Source organism: Aplidium turbinatum, chromosome 4, assembly GCF_918807975.1.
Source record: "Aplidium turbinatum chromosome 4, kaAplTurb1.1, whole genome shotgun sequence".
Taxonomy (NCBI): Eukaryota; Metazoa; Chordata; class Ascidiacea; order Aplousobranchia; family Polyclinidae; genus Aplidium; species Aplidium turbinatum.
This window is the reverse complement of record NC_137475.1, coordinates 34,937,708-34,958,746: the sequence shown is the minus strand read 5'-3', so window position 1 is coordinate 34,958,746 and position 21,039 is coordinate 34,937,708. Positions and strand designations below refer to the sequence as shown.

The 21,039-nt window shown below is 37.3% G+C and overlaps 1 protein-coding gene across 1 annotated transcript; it reads left to right on the top strand.

Annotated features, from left to right (window-relative positions):
* The first annotated feature begins 2,555 nt into the window (after positions 1-2,555).
* LOC145768251 (erlin-1-like) lies at positions 2,556-13,724 on the top strand. The gene is made up of 10 exons (XM_082579733.1): positions 2,556-2,721; positions 2,978-3,000; positions 8,276-8,403; positions 10,024-10,211; positions 10,575-10,707; positions 10,919-11,010; positions 11,181-11,270; positions 11,657-11,736; positions 12,105-12,284; positions 12,615-13,724. The coding sequence occupies exons 1-10, from the start codon at positions 2,637-2,639 to the stop codon at positions 12,666-12,668; spliced, it is 1,053 nt and encodes a 350-aa protein (XP_082435859.1). The 5' UTR covers positions 2,556-2,636; the 3' UTR covers positions 12,669-13,724.
* Positions 13,725-21,039: the final 7,315 nt, after the last annotated feature.

Sequence of the window (21,039 nt, the reverse complement as noted above, 5' to 3'; positions counted from 1 at the left end):
TGAGGCGTGTGCTTGAGCAACGCACGTTAAGGACTGCTCTTCATTCAGCGGCATCTAATGGATGGAATAATTCCCCGGCAACAAAAATTCAACAATCGGAAACTTCACTCTGTCAGTCTCGGTGACTGGGCCTGCGTCAGTGATTCAAAGCCTCTACAAGTATGTGAAACTGCCAGGATTAATCTCTGCAAGAAGCTTTCCGAGTCGGAGGACAAAGATTTAATCAATCTATTATCAAGTGCGCTGCAAGTTCAGCAAATTCTTCTCAGTGTTTTTCTTCAGAACTTATGAAACATTTGTTTCGATTAGGAGACGCAATAAACTAAAATTTCTGACAAAATTTTTTAGTTGGTCCGCCACCCCTTCATAGGCCCCAAAAAGGGTTCGCCAAGACAAAAAGGTTAAGAACCACTGACCTAAAGTCATTATTATTTTATTTTCCACTTTTGAATGAAGATTGTTGTTAAAGTTTTTCAATGTAGTTGGAATTCGAAAATCTACGTAGCCGCTATGGTCTTAGAGGCTATGGTCGCCTTACTGTTTTTAGTAATTATTGTCTCTATTCACTTTCAAACGAAGCTAACTTACTTGTTGTATAGATTTCCACAAAATAAGCTGTAGGCTTGTTTTAGTTGCAGGCTAAATTTTAGCTTGCCAGATGCTTTGTCCTTGAGATCTTTCGTTCCGACGTTTCGGCCCTAGCTTGCTAGATGTTTCATCCCTGAGATTTTTCGCCCTGACGTTTCGACCCTTAAGCATTGGATTGTTCACCCACCAATAGGGAACATAAGCTGGGTTTAGACCATCGTGAGAGGATGCAACCTAAAAATTTTCCGCAAACAAACAAAAACTCTTAGGATCATTACCAGAAATTTAGAAATGTTTGCTGAAACTCCGATCAACCTAACCCTTAACCCTTTTAAAATATTTGCAGAAACTCCGATCAACCCTAACCCTTAACCCTTTTAAAATATTTGCAGAAACTCCGATCAACCCTAACCATTTTAAAATATTTGCAGAAACTCCGATCAACCCTAACCCTTTTAAAATGTCTGCGGAAACTGCGATCAGCGACTTTGGCAAACTCTTAGGATCATTACCGAAAATTTAAAAATGTTTTCGGAAACTGCAGAAAAACGGAAACTGCGATCAACAACTTTGGCTTTGTTCTATTTTTTTCTCTCTATCTTTTCAGTTTGTTTGTTTGCGTAAATACCCTAACCCTTTTAAAATGTTTGCGAAAACTCCAATCAACCCTAACCCTTTTAAAAGGTTTGCGAAAACTACAATCAACGACTTCAGCAAACGCTTAAAATCATTCCTGGAAATTTTGAAATGTTTGCGGAAAAAAGGAAACTGCAATCAGCGATGTTCTATTTTTTTCTCTCGATCTTTTCAGTTTGTGTGTTTGTGGATACGATTACCGTTACCTAACCGATACTTCGATACCCTAACCCTTTTAAAATGTTTGCGGAAACTGCGATTAGCGACTTTGGGTTTTATTAATTTTTTCTTTCAATCTTTTCAAGGTACGAACTGACGGTACGAATTGTTCATGGTACGAATTAGGTTGCACCTGTCGTGAGACAGGTTAGTTTTACCCTACTGATGAATGCTCGTTTCCCGACCCAGTGTCGCCGCGACAGCAACTCTGCTCAGTACAAAAGGAACCACAGATTCGGACATTTGGTACATGCGCTTGGCCGATCGGCCAGCGGCGCAAAGCTACTGTCTGCGGGCTTACGACTGAATGCTCTAAGTCGGAATCCTTCTGACAAGCAGACCGGGGTGTCGTGATCGCTAGAACAGTATTTTGACTACGATTCGTTGAGTCTGCCTTTTAGTCTGCGATTCGTCTTGTCATGAAATGACAAAGGTGCCGCGCAGTCGGGGCGTGCGGTCGTTCGGGTTAGCTACAGTCTTAAATACAGCTACAACTAGGCCTACATGCCGACTTCGAATAAAAGTTCTTTTCGGTCATGGTGTTTTGCCACTCTCAATCTAGCACACTTGTCAGATGTTTCGTCCCTGAGATCTTTTGGCGGTGTTTTTCCACTCTCAATCTCGCACTTTCCACCAAAGTAGCCGATGCCTTGTAGGGCCGTCACGTCGAGACGAAAGATCTCAGGGACGAAACATCTGGCACCCAAATTTTATAAGTCCTTTAAAAAATCCCAATTGATTAAGGCCTAATCCCAATCCAATCGATGCAGCTCATAATAATTATAGAAATAGCGGCCATCGCTAAGTGCTAGTACTTCGATGAAGTTGCCATGCCTGCTGCGGCTATGGTTCCAGTGCAGAGCTGCTTGAGAGTATAGTTTCTGTTTATGATCTGCTAGATTGTAAAGCTTTGCGATTAGGTTGGTGCATCAAACTTTGCTTTCTATTTGGGGTTTTGTAGGGCATTGGCTATAAGCTTTTAACTTTGCTGAATTATTGAATGATGTGTTTAAAACATTTGTGTTGTACAACATATAAAAACTGCTGTGTTTAATATAATACAATGAAACATTGCTTATATTTGACTGATTATGTTTTTGATGCATAGAACTATTTTTTTGTATGTACTGGTATATTTGTGTTCTTAGTTTTTTTCTTTCATTGAACAACTAAATCAAGAACTTGCTTTTGCAATGGCCCAAACTGCAATTTTACTTGGAATATCCATTGCTGCATTTGCCATCATGATCAATTTTGCTTTGCATAAAGTAGATGAAGGTAATTCTGCTAAAACAGTAAAATACCACCTTGCCTAAATTAAAGATTATACTTTTACTTATTTACCAACAGTATTTTGTAACTGAGAACTTAAAGGCTACTACATGTTTAACGATGGTTTAAAATGAATAATCTTGCATTAAACTACATACAAAGATATAAAACAAGTAAAGAATATTTTATTATTTGGTTTGGTTATGTGATTATGGATCACTGCTTTTTCAAACTATTTTTATCGTTGAAACCTATCTTTCAGGTCATACAGCAGTTTACTACAGGGTAAGTTTCACTTCCACTGCTATTCTGTTATTGCATATTGCAGTTAAACTTGCTATCTCTACAACTTTTGTACATCATATGCATCAGACATTTTCAGTTTTGTATTTAGATAGATAGATGTTTATTAGTGTTGGGCGATATATCGAATTTTCGATACGATATCTTTTCAATATCCAGGCCTCGAAATTTGTACTTTTTTCCGGCGGTCAAGCATGTCCTACCGGAGTGGCCCTTTCAGCGGACATTTAATATCTCAACCGGACATATTTTTTGCGTGAACTGTATCAGCGTGAATAAGGTCTCCACATTCGCCTAAGCACGTGCGGAACCCAGCTGAGACTTGCTTCTCTGTGACGTTTCTTTTTAACAAACGATCAATGTAACGCAATAATCCTCATTGTTAAAATTAGAATACATATCCTGCCGAAAAGTTCAGACAACTTTATTTCAAGGCAACATTGCAAGGCGTTGAAGTGATGTAAAAATGGCTACTTTTGCCATCAGCTCGTTTAACCACGCCACTCTAATGTGATCTTTAAAGCAATTGCCTGTACTACTGTATGATTGTTTCAGCTCCGTATTTGTTCGCGTTAAACAAACAATTGTAAAAATTCAAATTTAAAATATATTTTTGCTGCATTAGCTCTATTTTTGTCAAGAATTTTGCGGCGGTCATTTATGACCGACCAATGAGTCGGCTTCGGCAGACATTCGAGGTCATTCCGGAGGTCATGACCGCCGGATATTTCGAGGCCTGAATATCGACATTTATTTTAATTTTTTTCGATATTTTAACTATTACAATCCTAACTCATAACTGCAAACCCCGACAAAAACGTTGCCAAGGCCAAACGGCAAAAGTTGAAATTGTCTTTGTAATTACTGTGAACGTTTAATACGAAAAAAATTGTACTAAAACATGTAAAACGAGAAGCGAAAAATATACTAGAGTGGTCTATCACGACCGCACTGTTTAATTTGTTGTGATGTAATAAGATCAAAAGTAGAGATAAAGCGAACAACGCGATACGCACGCTGTTACGGTAATTCACATTAAATAACTCAGAGGGGGGAAGTAAGTTAATTTTGGGTTAATTCAACGTTCGAGTCAGCACAAATCGATTTAATTTTCCTGGCGGTTATATTGCGTAACAATGCTCAATAAGGAATTTACGTTTGTTTTACATTAATTCGACATCTAACGACGTTGAGTTATCATACAATAACATTAATTGTTCAACCAGGTACCGGTAACAAATTAATAGCTCCCTGCTAGAAGATTGCCTCGATTTACGTATGCACTAACATAATTTCAGCACAATTGGGATACTGCGAGCAACACAAAGTATGTTTGATAAAGAACTAGCTGTCAGAATTGGAATCATCAGATGCTATATCGGAGGATGAGGTTGTCGCGTCATCACTGGAATCGGACATATCAAGTAGGGTGGAGTGAAAAATTTTTTTTCTCTCAAATCAAAAAAGAGGGGTTCTAAAAACTTGTCATTTGACCCAAAATCACCATTAAAATTGATTTTAGGGTGTGGCACTTTTAATTGGCCGTGCCACCCGACCCTAGGGGTCGCGACGAGGTTAAATTTCATGAAATCCGCATAACTTTACAACTGTACATGCTAGAAACTTGAAATTGGTCTTAAAAGATTCAGAAGCTACATGTTTTTATCTGCTCTAAAAGCAATTTTAACCATAAACGCAACAGAAAATGATTTAAATGAAAAAAACTGATATTTTATCATTTCGCTCTCAACCATAATAAGTATGTACTGTGTGCATTGTGGAATCGTCCATTTTAGAATCTATTACATAGAGGAACAACATATTAGACTATATTTCAAAATCCATTCACAATCACAATCAATCCTGGAAGAGCACAATGTCATTGTTGGAGTACCAGGCGAGTATTATTTGACCCATGTCACACCTGAGGATGGGAAAGGAAGAACAACTGCAAATACCGTCAATGATGCCATAAAGTACACTGAACTGGGCGACAAACTTGTAGTTGTAGGAACTGATGGCACGGCAGCAATGACCGGATCATACAATGGCTTAATCAGATCATTGGAAGAGAAGGTAGAACATCCATTGCAGTGGGTGATACTGATATGCCTTCTACAGTCTACACTGCAATGAACTGCCATTGCGACATGTGCTTGTAGCTATAGATGGGACAACACATAATATTTCCCAAGGAAAGATTGGATCAAAACTAAGTGGTTGGGTTTCGGATTGGCCAATTCAAAAATTCAAACCTGGCAATCCTGAGAAGAACGGAAAGGTCAATGGTGAGAGCAATGTGTGAGGTGAAAACGAGAAGGGAAAAAAGGACTGAAGAATTCTTGGATATGCTGGAGATGAGAAAGACCATAGACCAACTGGCAAGGGCAAATGGAGTAAGATTGTATGGACATGTGATAAGGAGGGAGGAAGGAAGTTTTCTTAGAAAGGCACTAGAGCTAAAGGTGGATGGGAAGAGGAAACGCGGTCGTCCAAGAAGAACGTGGAAACAAGTGAAGGATGAATTTAAAAAAGTCGGACTGAAGGAGGACGATGCAAGGGACAGGGTGATATGGAGAAAAGAGATTAAAACAATTGCTGCGCGGAAACAATTGGCCACCCCCACTAGTGAGGAACAAACCAACGATGGATTATGATGATTATGATGAAACCAATTTCAAACCAGAACTTTCCATTACTGCCCAATAAGGTTGTCGCTAACCTCAGCATAGACCAGCATTATGCTTACAGGATTTGTTGGAAAACTCTCCTTGGTCATGTGGATGATGATTTAGCAATGTTGGAGATAGGGCCAATTTTCCACTCGAGGTGGCTCACACTTGCATGCAGAATCCTGCGGTATTATACTTCAATATCAAAGCCGTCCGCAAACCAGCATACTTTGGCTGAATTTTGCTTAAAGGTATATATATACTTCCACATGGTTTCAAATCAAGCACAAAGATAAAATATCTGATGGGCCAAAGACTCTGTTCAATCTTGTCCAGAGTTGAATCGTCCAGTTCCCGTCCAAAAAAGTGAGGGGAATTTTGTTAAAGGTTGTGCAAAGAAATGCATTCTTTGCACATCCGGAGAATATTCTGGTGGGACAACAGTGAAGAAATTTGCAGAATTGCTGTGAACAAAATATTGGCGATGAGAGGATGTTTACAGCAACATGGAGTCAACATTTCACCGAATGACAACTTTGAAGGAGGTGACCTGGAACAATCAGATGAGAAGACTGGTACAAATGTTAGTTCCAGTGTGCGTTGGTTTCTTGTTCCTAAAATCAACATCAAGGCGAAGGAGTATTACAAGCTTATCAATCTAAATGACCCTGGGATTTGTGAACCTGCACTGATCAAAGCTCTAAGTCGATCCACACTTGAGGAGATTTGAGATAGTCCATTGCGACTTCAGCATCCTTGCCACAATCAAAGAGTTGCACGACACATTAAGTTGGTGACAGATGCATCATCCTCTGTAGCAAGGTATGACAGGCGTGACAGTTTGATCAGATAGAAAATTAAATCTAGACGTCTGATGAAACGCTTTGACACAGAGAAACAATTGCTTCATGAACATTGAACAGGCATAGAATACTGAGCAGTGACCATACAGAGTTACTTATTGTTGCTGTACCTTTGAGTTTCATACAATTTGGGTAGAGAGGTAACTCTTTTAAACCATAAATAGACATAACTCAGCAACAACATTACATTTAACATTATAAAAAACAAAAAGCGAACGTTTTCGGCCAGTCATACAGCCCTTTTCAAGCCTATAAGAAAAATACATTTTAAAAGAAATGCTAAAGAATCATACAGTATCACAGCAAAAATATGGTCAAATCTAAACATTTGAGAAACTGCCTCGCTCACACAAATTGATAACTTAAAATTATACAGCACAACGGGTCAAGTATTTGAGAGGTAAAATTAATTAATTGTTCAGAAAATTTTCTTTTCGCTTTTTGTTTTTTATAATGTTAAATGTAGTGTTGTTGCTGAGTTATGTCTGTATATGGCTTTGAGTTTCAGTTCATCAACATGCCTGAAGCGTCAAATGGCTGTGTTCTATATTCTTGACTGGGCTATACATTCATTTACAACTTTAGGTCAAGAAATTTGTTTAATTCCCACTCTCCTATTTCTAAAAGTGCTTTTTTTTTGCATGCATTTCATCGACTCACAATGCTTGATTAATACAAATAACAGTTTTCTTTTGATAAAACGTTTTCTGTTGCACTTAGGGTAAAAATTGCTCTTAGAGCAGATAGAAACATGTAGCTTCTGAATCTTTTAAGACCAATTTCAAGTTTCTAGCATGTACAGTTGTAAAGTTATGCGGATTTCATGAAGTTTGACCTCGTCGCGACCCCTAGGGTCGGGTGGCACGGCCAATTAAAAGTGCCACACCCCAAAATCAATTTTAATGGTGATTTTGGGTCAAATGACAAGTTTTTAGAACCCCTCTTTTTTGATTTGAGAGAAAAAAATTTTTTCACTCCACCCTAATATCAAGAGGCTCATCGCCTGGCTGTAGATCTACCCTGTCTTCGCCGTTTGCAATGAAGTGTCCACGTTTTGCGGCTTTCTTGCTTTGATACCCATCCACATGCCTCTTTCGCAGAGCTCCATCCAGATGTTGAGTAAGGATCAAATCTATGGCTGTGGCATAACGACTGGGAGGAATGTCCAACCCAAACCTTACAAGCGCTCGTGTGGCCTGGCATTTTTATTGCCGACGCTAATGCGCCATTCATGCATCTGCATCAGCAATTGCCGACGCTAATTTCGAAGACTGAGAAACTCTTTTCTTAATTAGAACAAAAATATCGAAAAGTATCAAAATATCGAGTATTTTTTCAAGTATCGTATTATATCGTTTGGTTTTTATCAATATCGCCCAACACTAATGTTTATTGATACAAATTTTATATGCATTTACTGTTTGTGTTTTGTAATTTAATTGTTAATAGAGGCCTACCACCGCACTAATCATAAAACAAGCTATTTTGATTTATTTGATGATGATAGGGCTTTCATTTATTTACATAGTTATGCATGTGTACAAATTGTTCATAATATAGCGGTATATACATTCCAATTATTGTACGTATTATTCGATAGTTTATCACTGCACAAGTTAAAGAAAGACTATTGCAACAAGCAACCAATTCTACAATGTGAATTGTGGTGTATGATTGTTCCAATTTTAATTAATTTTTCATCGGATATTGTGTCTTTCATAGGGAGGCGCACTGCTGCAGACCACGGCAGGACCAGGTTACCATATCATGTTTCCTTTCATCACCACTTTCCGTTCAGTACAGACAACATTGCAGACTGATAAAGTTAAAAATGTTCCATGTGGGACAAGGTGATTAAAATTAGTGATGGAACTGCCTCTGGTTCCGGATAAACTCTGACGATTTTTTTCAACTTCGGCTCTGGTCCGAAGGTGACAGTGGCTCCGGCCCAGAGCTGGAGGTGTGTGCAAGCTGTGTGTGTGTGCCTGTAATCAGGTTCATGACCTTGAATAAATCCTTTTTGTATAATATAATTGTAATCTGCAGTAATGCAAGGATAAGTTACACATGTTACCTACAACTACAATGTAACATTGGTCAATCCATAGCGCCCAAGTAAAAAGATTAAATTGTCAGATTTTTTTCAAAATTGTGTAACCTATTAGGCCTACAACCAACTCAAAATATTTAGCAGCACAACATGTTGCATATTTGCAACATTGAGCTATAAAGCGTCACTTGAATGTATTTTTTTGTTTCATCTTCAAAAATGTTCATTTTACTTTCTCAAAGTCATGTACTTCCCAGAAATCTTTGTTGCAGATATGCAACTTAGGGTGCTACGGGAAACGTAACATTGATAATGGGATCAAAGAAGTTAATCAAAAATCTTCAATATCTCAAAAACAATGGGTAAAAACAAGGCGTTGGACGGCGCAATGGATAAGGCATTGGTTTTCCAATTATGCAAACCTGGTTCGACTCCCAGATTATGCTGGTTGTTGACAAACACCGCTCACCTCTACCCAGGGTGTAATAAATTGGGTGGGCATAGTTGCTGAAGTAAAGGCGGTCGAGAGAAAGGAACTGGCCACCCTACTCTTGTTAGTGCCGAAGGCTTAGTACAATGAGAACCTTATCTTCTCATCCCCGATGCTTGAGTCAAGTATGGAACCCACTATTACCTTTACTTTAAACAATACATTGCCATGAGGCATCTTTTAAAGCATTTCGTGATAGTGGTATACAACTCATCGGTTAGAACATTGATTGCGTATATTAAGTAGATATTTTATTACCCAAAGGCCGGAAGATTAGGCTTTCGGCCGGAATTGCAAGTCTCTGGCCGGAACACGCAGCCTCCAAGCAAAATGTTACTTCCTATGCATCACTAATAAAATATACTCGAGCAATTTTGCTTGAATTACATTGTGGTTTGTACACCAATTTGATACAAATTATGATATCAAAGCAGCACATATTTCATTTCAGTTCTAACAAAAAGTATGGTACATACCAGGGCTACTCAACTGGCGGACCGCGGTCCGAATCCGGACTTTCTGGGTGTTGATGGTGGACTTTGAGCTTTTGGAAAAATAACCTCATTGCCACGTTTCAGGGCTTTAAACAGATTTCTACTAGAAGGAAGCAATTTTTACTGTGATTATTATAGTTTCTGGGGCTTCGACTCCCCGACACTTTCTCAAAAATCCAAGTCGAGTTACATTTTACCTAAAAAGTGGTTTGGTACAGATAGTTTAACTTTTGTGGTTGCGTGTGCAATAGCTTATTCACCGGACCGCTAAATTATTCAATTTGTCAAACCGGACCTTTGTTGACATTAGTTGAGTAACCCTGGTACATACTGTTGTAACAATAAGAGACGTACTGAAATGAAATATGTGCTGCTTTGATATCATAATTTGTTTTTCTGTATAAATAAAAGCATAAATTTTCTATTCTTTTTGCAGTGGAGGAGTCATGATATACTTTGATCAAATTGAGGTGGTTAATATTCTATCACCTGCGGCTGTTTATGAAATTGTACGGAACTACACTGCAGACTATGATCGTGCTCTCATATTCAACAAAGTTCACCATGAATTGAATCAGTTTTGCTCTGTACACTCATTGCAAGAAGTGTATATTGCTAAGTTTGGTAAGAAATTTATATTTGTGTATCTTTTCAAAGTAATTTTTTATTTGCTTGTAGAGCATGCACTTGTCACACATCTAGTTTTCATATTTTGTGACATTTTTTTTAACGTATTGTTTAACGTTTGCAATAATCTTTTACGTGGGAACATAATGATTCCCAACTTGCATTGCAAAAATCGTGCGGATGAACTGTGGCCAAGTTGCAGTGTAAGTTAATATGGTGTTCAAGAATTTAAAACTTACTATAAAATAGCTCGTGTGACTATGGGTTTAGGGATTAAATTTTCACATAATTATTCACTTGTTTTAATTTTTGTACATACTGAAGGTTCTTTTGTGTAGCTTAATCTGGCAACAATTTTAGATCGCATCGATGAAAACTTGAAAAGAGCTCTTCAGCAAGACTTGATTGAAATGGCTCCAGGCCTTTACGTGCAGGCCGTTCGTGTGACAAAGCCTAAAATCCCAGAAATGATTCGAAAGAATTACGAACTTATGTAAGTTGTTATTTTCTTTGAAACTCATCAGGAAACGAAAACCATTCTTGTAATGTGTTTAACAGCCATGTTTGAATTATTCATTCAAATGATCCGTTTCTGTGTATAAATACTGTGACATTTGCAAGAAGTATCCTGTGTATGCAATGAACATATGTTCATTGTATGTGTGTAAAATATTGTAAATCTTTTCGACTGCTGTTCCATTCAGGGAATCGGAGAAGACCAAGTTGTTGATTGTGAATGAAAAGCAGAAAGTTATTGAAAAAGAAGCTGAAACAGAAAGGAAAAAGGCTGTGATTGGTAAATTCTCGTTGTGTAAGCCCAAGTATGACACGTAGAATGTAATTGCAGTTGTGCACGCTTTATTATATGTTTTGAAAACCAGCAAAAGTGTATTTTTAGCCTTAATATTTTTGTTTGTCTTGTTTCCTACAGCTTATTTAATACATTTTTTGGTTTGTTTTCAACAGAGGCTGAAAAAGTTGCTCAAGTGTCGAAAATCCAATACGACCAAAAGATCATGGAAAAAGAAACTCAAAAAAGGATTTCAGAAATAGAAGGTACTTCGGTCGTAGATGTTTTGAACGTTAGCATTTTTACGTATGTTAAAAAAATAGATTTTGTGGATTTGAACTGGCGCGACTTAAGTTATGAACAATCTTTATGCAGAATGTTTTAAGGCTGCTTCTAGATCACTTATAACTTCCACACGGAGAAAGAAAGATTAAATAATTCTAATGGTCTATTTTCATGAAGAAGGCAGAGAATTTCAATGAATATAAAACTCTTTCGAAAACCGATCTCACTAATTATATTTGTATCTTAGGGAACAACCTATTTCTTAGCCAATTTCCGTTTCTTTTTATGCATAGCTACACTAGTAATATTATTTTCTGTTTTGCCACATTTTCACATGCTTGTTATGTTCAATATTTTGTGTGTGCAGATTCTGCTCACCTTGCTAGGATGAAAGCCAGAACCGACGCCGAGTGCTACAAGGCTACCAAAGAGGCCGAAGCCAACGCGGTAACCATGCAATTAATCGAAAATTTGACAATTTTTACTAAACGTTCATACCTTGTTCCAGCATGTCAGAGCGTTTTCTTTGCTGCACATGCAAAATAAAACATTTTAGTCCAACTGTACCATTTTTTTCCTCAACAGATTGATCATGCTTGATCAGCTGTGCCTTCCTCATGAACTCACTCCCTTTGTTTTTATAAATAATTCCGGCATGTTCTTCAGTCCTATAATTTGTTTAATACTGTATCGTCAAAATATTTCATTTTTGTCCTTTTGTTCGTTTGACTTGTTTCGCTTACCGAAACTACTTGAAAAAAAAATAGAATTTTTAAATCAACAGCTAATTTTAACAAGAGCAAACCTACTTACAGATCAAACTGACGCCGCAGTTTCTTGAACTTCGGAGAGTTGAAGCGATAGCGCAGGCATCGAAGATCTATTACGGACCCAACATTCCCCAAATGTTACTTGACAGTTTTGGGCCTGTGGCTAAACCGAAACCAATCACTGACGAATCTACAGATGAGAGATTGACCGCACAAGACATTTCTGTAAGTCGGAGAAACGTTGTTGTTAACCTGAGGCATGAGGTAGGCTATTTTTTCACACTGTTTCTCACCTCCTAACAGCAGTTACCTCCGAATCAACTGTCGTAGGTAGCCAGTTGCTACCTGATTGGTAAATGAATGCACTGAAAATACCAATAATATGCTTTAGATAAACCCTCGTTCTCAACCAGCCCAAGTGTCGAAGGCTTCTGCCTTTTACTCCCTTTGACATTTTTTATTTAACCAAGTTCCTTTCAAAACAGGTTGTGATGTATATTGTTTTAAAGCAATATCGCAGCCATTTCAAATACGTTTTTCTTCGTTATTTTTCAGATGTCAATGTCAGGCTCAGACGCGGCGAAGACTTCCCGCTCTAAGCAACCATAAACTGGTATGAACCAGTTTATGCAATCAGATAAATTATGTCTCCGATTTAACTTTGAGATGCAGGCCTGAAGTTTAAATTGGTGCTGCTTCGTCTGCACGAAATATCCGGATTTGTCTGTGTGTGAAAAAGTAACTTTATTTAGCAATAATTCCGGTTGCTGCTGTGCAATGTACATTTACCGGGACCCTGTTATTTCATTATTACGAAGAATCTTATGAAAAAGCTTTTTCATCAGAGACGAAATAATACATTCAGATAATATGAAACCAAGGAATTTTCAGAAATAATTATTTAAACTACCATTCAACGTTTTATAGGCAGAGAAAACTTTTTCTCGAACCCTAGAAAAGGGTTCGAGAAAAAGTTTTCTCTGCCTATAAAACGTTGAATGGTAGTTTAAATAATTATTAAATAATACATTGCAATGAAATTTTTTTACTGAACAATTACGTCCAGACTTGAGTCATAATTGTCCTGAATTTAATTTTGCTGTAGTTCAAAAATTGGATGCTTTTGCTATTGACATACAAACCTTGTCTTCGTAGTTTTCCATGCACCTAAATGACTATGGGTAAAAATCAATACGGAATATATCTTATTTTTCGAGAGAGAGGATATTTTCCGGTCGGGATGTTTTCCGTATGGATTTTTACAGAATATCATCCAAGTCGGTGCGCGTTTGCTGAAGATGTCACTTACGCGAAGGTTTTGTGAGTTTGGTTAGCCTGCCCCCGTTTAGATGTAGTTTTGTTTATAATCAAACTTTGATTCTGCTTGTCTGTATCAGTCATTCCGTCGCAGTAAATTTCTCATTTTGTAGTTTTTTTTATCGGCTTTCAACAAGCAAAGGTAGTCGATAGCTACATCGCCTTGTGCAATCTGCATATGAAGAAAACGAGCACAGGCGAAAATCTCATGCTCATCGAAATTATGTTGTTTTTTTACCAAAGCTTTTTTAGTAATGTCCTTTTCAGTGAAAACTGAAGTTAAAAATTTTGAATCAAGTTTTCGTTTGCGGCCACAAGCTTTTAGGAGCAATAAACATTGTGACGTCATGATCTTGTGTGAAGGTTTACGAGGTTTTCATATGACTTAGACATTCAAATTACACTGTTCAGTTGTAATATTGCACGATTTGCTTGTGACATATTTTGACCGCTAGTTTGAAAAATTAATACTTTTTAAGTTATGCCCAATTTTTTTGTTGTTGCTGTGCATTATGTCACTTATAACACTACGTTGGTGGTAGTTGCACATTTTGCGTTGTTTAAACATAAAAAGTTACAAACTAACATGTAGCCTAAAATACCTACTGTACGTTGTTGACAGGCAAAGTTTTAAAAATTATCGATTCTAGTCTACAAAAATATGCTTTTCTCTGAAAATCAGCGCTCAAAAAACGATCCAAGAGTCAACATTAACTAAATCAGATTTTTTTTTTAAACTCATTGTGTGATGTTGTTAAAGCAAACGGGTTTTTTGTTAGTGGGCAAAGAAGATTTGTAAAATTATTTTGTCATGTAAGTAAAGCAATGAATCCGATAAAGGTGAAGTCACGAAACGATCTCATGAACGTGTAACCTGACAATATCTTAAAAAATGTGTGAACCCACTACTCCATATGTCGTTCAGAAAGTAAGACTGGATGCAACATATGAAGGATAGTTTTCAAAATGTGTCAGTGTGTTTATTAATGTGCGATTTTGCTGTTCATCGTGTTTCTATTGTCTGTCATAGCTGTGTTAGTTTGTGTAGGCAATAGACTACGTAATCACTTTCACTGGGATTGTTCCAGATGAGTTGAGTGACATTTTGGAGCGATCGATTGTATCTTGAGCTGATTCTTCGACAGATGTTTTTCATCCTGCAACAAGCAGCAGTTGTTCACTTACCTGCTTAGGTCAATTGCAGCACTGCTGAATCACGAGTCATAATGTGTGGAATCGATTTACATACAAAATACGTATACGGACTATGAATAAGATGTTAATCTTCAGTTGCTTTTGACGAAATGAACGCGATACTGAATATGTTCAAATCTTGGTTTGTGAAGTTTTAAGTTGGTTTCTGAATTGATAGAAAAATGTTCTAACCAAAAATAATTCAAAGCAGTCATCTTGACGCATTACAGTTTTTTTGCATGTGTAGCGTATTGTGAAAAATAGTTTCAACATTGTGTGCAATTTCAATCAGTGTGGTTTTTAATCAGAAAGAAATCCACCACACCACCGATTGACAAGCTTGCTTTTTTACTGCTTTTAAGTTTTGTAGCATGCAGATTATGAAAGCTAAGCTCCTGCAGCCACTTGTCAACTAATATTTTTACAACAACTAAGTTTAACCATAGACAAAAAAAAGTAACTTCAACGGGTTTAACATGTTTTATTACAAATAGATATAACATAATTAAAAAATCAACTCAAACATTTTCGACGCGTACGTGTGTCCTCATCAGGAATTACTTAAATCTGTAGTATACATAAAATGAAAAATTATAAGATAAATCTAACTATGCACTAAATTGTACGGCTGGAAACAGATCACATGAGGTGTAAACGTAAAGTACACGCATGCTGCAAACAATCAGAATACAAACAAAAGGAACGATGAGCCACAGGCGAATAACTGCCTGTTGAGAGACGGATTATTACGTTTAATTCTTTGTTTAAGGCTAATACGTTTGTTTAAGGCTTCCATGATCTTAGTCTGAAGTTCAGATCTGCCTCGAGAAAGGATTTTAAATTGGTCGATCGAGACAGTCTAATTTGACATCTGAATTTGTTTATATCTTCTACAATCAGCGTTTAAAGAAGCAATAATACTGTTGTTATTTTGGCGGCACTCGTAAGTCGTAACTAAGGTCAATAAATAAAAAGTCAAAAAAAAAAGGTCAATCATTTATCGGTATTAATTGTGAAAATCCTTACTGTCGTTGAGACAGTGACGTACGGTAGCTAGAAAATTTTTGGGGGTCAAAAGCAAACATCACAATGGTAGGTTTTAACTTAATACGTTGTAACTTGTAACAATATTAAAACATTAGTTTGGGGGCTGTCAAATAACATTTTAGACGAATGCTCCCCCTTGGAGCTACGTTCCTGCTGACAGCTACTTTGGAAGTCCAATCTAGATAACTTAGTTTTGCACAAGAGAGGCATTAAGAAATTACGGAAACATATCAGACAGATAGCTTATGAAGCTAATAGTTAGACTACAACTGATCTTTATTCACTTGGGAACAAAGACATGAGGAGCTTGTTGAAGAAAGGTAGTGTCCGAGACCCACGAAGTCAGGATTTTGATATAACAGCCAACATCAAATAGTTTGGTTGGCTTTGAATGTTTATCTTCGGACTGACCAAGCCTTGATAAGTTATTCCTGGTAGTTTCGGAATAGTTTTGCATAGCCTACGGAAGGAAACTCCACGACGCCAAATTTTTTGTAACTACTGTATCTTGTTTAAGTACCAGTAGGGCGGTACCGCGGTAGGCTATTTTGCATTCAACCCGGCTTATTTTTTTTTTCAAGACAAACACTGCATCTTTCTTTTCTTTAGTTTTTTTTTATTTCAAGAATAATAGGCCTACAACTAATAGCCTAGCCTACATGTTTTGAAGGCGCTTTTTTTCATTTCTAAATTATCCTCTAAAAACGGTCATGTAAAATCTTTTAGTTAAACTCCATAGCCCTTTGCATCATTGTGAAGTCAAAGATGGAGTCCCAACAGATTGCGGAGACAGTCTGATGTTTTAGATCTGAATTCATAACCTATCGTTCAAAAAGGATTTTAGCCACCTATAGGCTAGCCTACTAAAAAGTAGAGGCTCACTAATGAACTCCGGAGAGAGGAAAAAGAGGAAGAGATAGTGCTCCCACGGCCCTGTAGGGTAGGCTAGGCTCGGTAAGCCTAGGCCCTTTTTACGTTACCTATAGCCTATATTCAGAGCATGGCCTATGTTCAAGCATTTTTGTTTAAAGTACGGTACCGTAATAAATTGCATTCGATATTAAACTTTCACAAAGAGGTTCGATTTATACTTTAATCTTAAGACATTACCTGTTAGGCTGATCTAACTATTAGGCCTACAGCTTTGACAATGTTTTTGTTTTAAAAACGATTGCATTTGCATTACGGACTACGGTAGCCTACCACAGAAGTATCAGACGCAACGGTAATAGGTTGTTTTTTTTTTCTTAAATTTAATTCAAAAAGAACATTCATAATATTTTTCCCTGTATGTTGTCTGTTGTGAAGTAATGTTTCTGCGACCTTATAAACATTGTATTTTTAGAATGTTACGCTGCTGTACTGATTTTACACAGCAGACAAAGCAAAACGATGTTTTTATTCAAATTGACCTGAAGAGAGTGAATTTATCTTCAAAATTTTATTCAATTGAAGTTCATTTATATTTTAATTACCGTTTAACAGTGATATATTTTCGAAGATCCATACTTCCCAAATAAAAAAACCAACATTTCTGATTAAAAGTAAAAATTGGATGGAGAAACACTGCAAAAAGCATTTTATGGAGTAGAATTTTTTTTTTATATTTTGTCGCTATTTGAAATCAATAACAAGGATGTATTCTTGTTTTTCATTGAAAAATTTGGCATTTGATATCTCAAAAAATACATTATCAGGTAGTTCAGCTTCACTGTAAAAATGTGAGATCTTTTTTGTTCAGAAATGACAAAGAGGTAGTGGCACCGGGTCACGTGATAGAGTACGCATGAGTGATGTCGATACTCCCGTCTTGCTCTTGCCAGTCAGATCTTAGATGAAAAAAAGTAAAGTTGAACATTGATTGTAACAGTCGCACTTCATTTCTTCCTGTAGGACATTAGGCTGTTTGTTATTCTGCACCTGACGTTTAACTTCAAGCATGAGTAGCCTGGATGAAGTCATAGCAAGTATTTACAGTTAATTCATCCCTGCTGTGTCATAGCAAGTAATATTTTTCACTTTGATGATCGAAAATAAATACATTAAACTTGAGTTATGATATTGGCTTCAGTTAGAATGTTCTCGACCTTGTTTTTTATGTGTTCCAACCATGGCGATCTATACTACATGGTTCCGACAGGGTGCAACCTAATCTGTGCCATGATCAATTCGTACCGTCAGTTCGTACCTTGAAAAGATCGAGAGAAAAAATTAAAAAAAGCCTAAGTTGCTGATTGGAGTTTCTGCAAACAAACAAACTGAAAAGATTGTGAGAAAAAAATTGAACAGGGCTGAAGTCGCTGATCGCAGTTTCCGTTTTCTCCGCAATTTCCGCAAACATTTTAAAATTTCTGGTATGATAATGTTTCTAAGAGTTTGCCGAGGTCGCTGATTGCAGTTTCCGCAAACATTTTAAAAGGGTTGGGTTAGGGTTGATCAGAGTTTCCGTTTTTCCACAAACATTTTAAAATTTCCAGTAATGATCCTAAGAGTTATAATATAGAACAAAGCCGAAGTCGCTGATTGCAGTTTTCGTTTTTCCGCAAACATTTAAAAATTTTTGGTAATGATCCTAAGAGTTTGCCGAAGTTGCTGATTGCAGTTTCCGCAAACATTTTAAAAGGGTTAGGGTTGATCGAAGTTTTTGCAAACATTTTAAAATTTCCCGTAATGATCCTAAGAGTTTTTGTTTGTTTGCGGAAACTGCGATCAGCGACTTCGACAAACTCTTAGGATCATTACTGCAAATTTTAAAATGTTTGCGGAAAAACGGAAACTGCGATCAGCGACTTCGGCTTTGTGCTATTTTTTCTCTTGATCTTTCCAGGGAGAAAATTTTAAAATGTTTGCGGAAACTGCGATCAGCGACTTTGACTTTTTTTAATTTTTTCTCTTGATCTTTTCAAGGTACGAACTGACGGTACGAATTGTTCATGGTACGGATTAGGTTGCATCCTTTCCGACACAATTGAAACCACTTTTTTTTGTGTCACTCAAGCAAGTTTAAAAAGCGTTAATATATTGACAAGAAAATCTAGGGGAGATGTTAGGTTTGATTTAGGAGTACCCATTGAAACAAAACTTCCAATTGAAAAGATGTTGGTCCAGACAGCATGACCATTAATTTCATGTGGCTGTGACTGAAAACTTCAATGTCTGTCTTTGTCTAGCTAAAGATCTTACTACGGTGATTTTAAACTTGGTTTATAACATATAGTATCTAAGCTGTTGCTGCAGGTTTAATTTGATAGGCTTGGCTATATTGTGGTTGGCTGATGGTGAGACCAGAGCAATGTTCAAAAGGACGTCAGTGCCTGACAAAAGATCAAGTGATGCTGGTTGAGCTCTCGGGATGTGCACTTGAGCAACGCATGCAGGACTGTTCTCTACTTAGCGGCTCCTAGTGGATTGAATAATTTTCCATCAACAACACTTCAACAGCCATGAGAAACTTCACTTTGTCAATCTAGGTAACTAGCCCTGCGTCGGTGGTTCAAAGCCTCTACAAGTATGCAAAACTGTCAGGAATAGCCTCTCGAAGGCTTTATGACATGTCAAAATAATTGGAGTAGTTGACCTTTCAATTTTATTAGTCATAGTTGGCACAAACATGCAGAGTACGATAAAGTAAACACACGAAAATGACCATATGACAATAACTATGTGCCCCTTTGCTGTTTTCTGTTCTGCTGCATGTGTAATCATACTGTACCATAAAACAGTACAACTTTGCCTAAAATTTGTGAGTTACGGTATAAGTCATACCCCTTGTTACACTGTAATATGGTCTTCATGTTTTATTACGTAAGTTTGCTAGTGATATTGTTATAATTTTTATTTGAAAAGTTTTAAATTGCCATTTAAAAGATGCATCTTATTGGCAAGGCTTGTAGTTGTATACATGTGTTACTTGTTAATAATTATTGTTTCGCTGACAGTAGTTAACTGATCCCAGAAATTAACAGTGGTTTCAAACAAATATGAAATTTAATGTGAAAAATATCTCAAGCTGTGGTATGTAAGTTTTAAGTTATATGCAGGGTGCAGGCCTTAAAACCCAATTTTTTTTTCCGGCAGCCATCGTGGCCTACCGAGAGCTCGTTCTCGGCGGCCAAATCTGCGTGCTTGGACTCTAAAATACAAAATAAAAATAGCACTTAAAGTGCTCCTGACAGGTTGGATCCAAGTATGGTAACCTTTTTAAAGGGCGGGAAACCCAAATTAACTTTGCGAGTTTTTTGTTTCAGCGTGATGTCATTGTGTACAACATGCGTTTTAGCAATAAAAAAATCCAAATTCTGTTGCCCTCGTCTCGCTAGGGCCGCTTTTGTTTGATACTCGTTTGCGAGGTCTCGTTGCGCATCAAGCTGTGATTTTGTTCGCTGTGACGTCACAAGGTACATATAGTTGTGGCCAAAAGTTTAAGACCAGACTTGATTTATGACGATTTTTGCAGTACTTTAAAATACTGCATCAGATATAAGATGATGCATAAAGATGATGCAACTGAAACAATATATGATGCAGTATTTTGAAGTAATGCAAAAATCGTCATAAATCAAGTCTGGTCTTAAAGTTTTGGCCACAACTATATGTACCTTGTGACGTCACAGCGAACAGAATCACAGCTTGATGCGCGCGAGACCTCGCAAACGGGTATCAAACAAAAGCGGCCTTAGCGAGACGAGGGAAACAAAATTTGGATTTTTTTTTGCTAAAACGCATGTTGTACACAATGACATCACGCTGAAACAAAAAACTCGCAAAAAGTGAATTTGGGTTTCCCCGCCCTTTAAGCATTTCATTGCGCAGAATTTTGCTTAGTAAACTTTTTAATTTTAACCTCGAAGCTTGACTGGTTAGGCCGTAGTTTATATCAAATGCCTGCTCCGCAGCACCACCATGGGGAAAGTTCATATTTCACCGCTCTGGGACGACTTTGGTGGTGTTACGTCATCCTGGGTGGGCGTCGTTAGCGACAGATGACACAAATGTTTCCGAGATGCAATTGGTGGATCACAGTTTGGCAGCCCTCGAAATTAGCTTCCATCAACGATGGCAAAAACATTGCCGTCGCCAAATCAACCAACCTTGGATTGCGGCGGCAATTGCCGTGACATGCTTTAATCAAATGAAATTTTATGCGCTTCTTCTTCTTCATCGTGTGTCACACGGCGGTAGCCCAGAACATCACACAAGCTATTTTTTGCGCTGACAATGCTCTTGTGAACTGTAAAAAGTTTGCAACCTTATAAATACCGTACTAGCTTAATTATTACGCAAAAATTATTCTTGTATCGAATGCTCATTGTTTACCGATTTCGTTGCGAATATAAATCATGGTGAAGGAAGATACAGTTAAAAAGTGGAATGTACCTGTTATAGGTTATCAAACAGAAGGAAAAGTTAGTGTGGTATTTTG

Bases quoted from the DNA above. Each gene is read 5' to 3' on its own strand.
- LOC145768251 (XM_082579733.1), top strand. From the start codon at position 2,637: ATGGCCCAAACTGCAATTTTACTTGGAATATCCATTGCTGCATTTGCC. The intron at 11,011-11,180 runs GTAAATTCTCGT...TGTTTTCAACAG, and splicing joins AAGGAAAAAGGCTGTGATTG to AGGCTGAAAAAGTTGCTCAA. The intron at 12,285-12,614 runs GTAAGTCGGAGA...GTTATTTTTCAG, and splicing joins TGACCGCACAAGACATTTCT to ATGTCAATGTCAGGCTCAGA.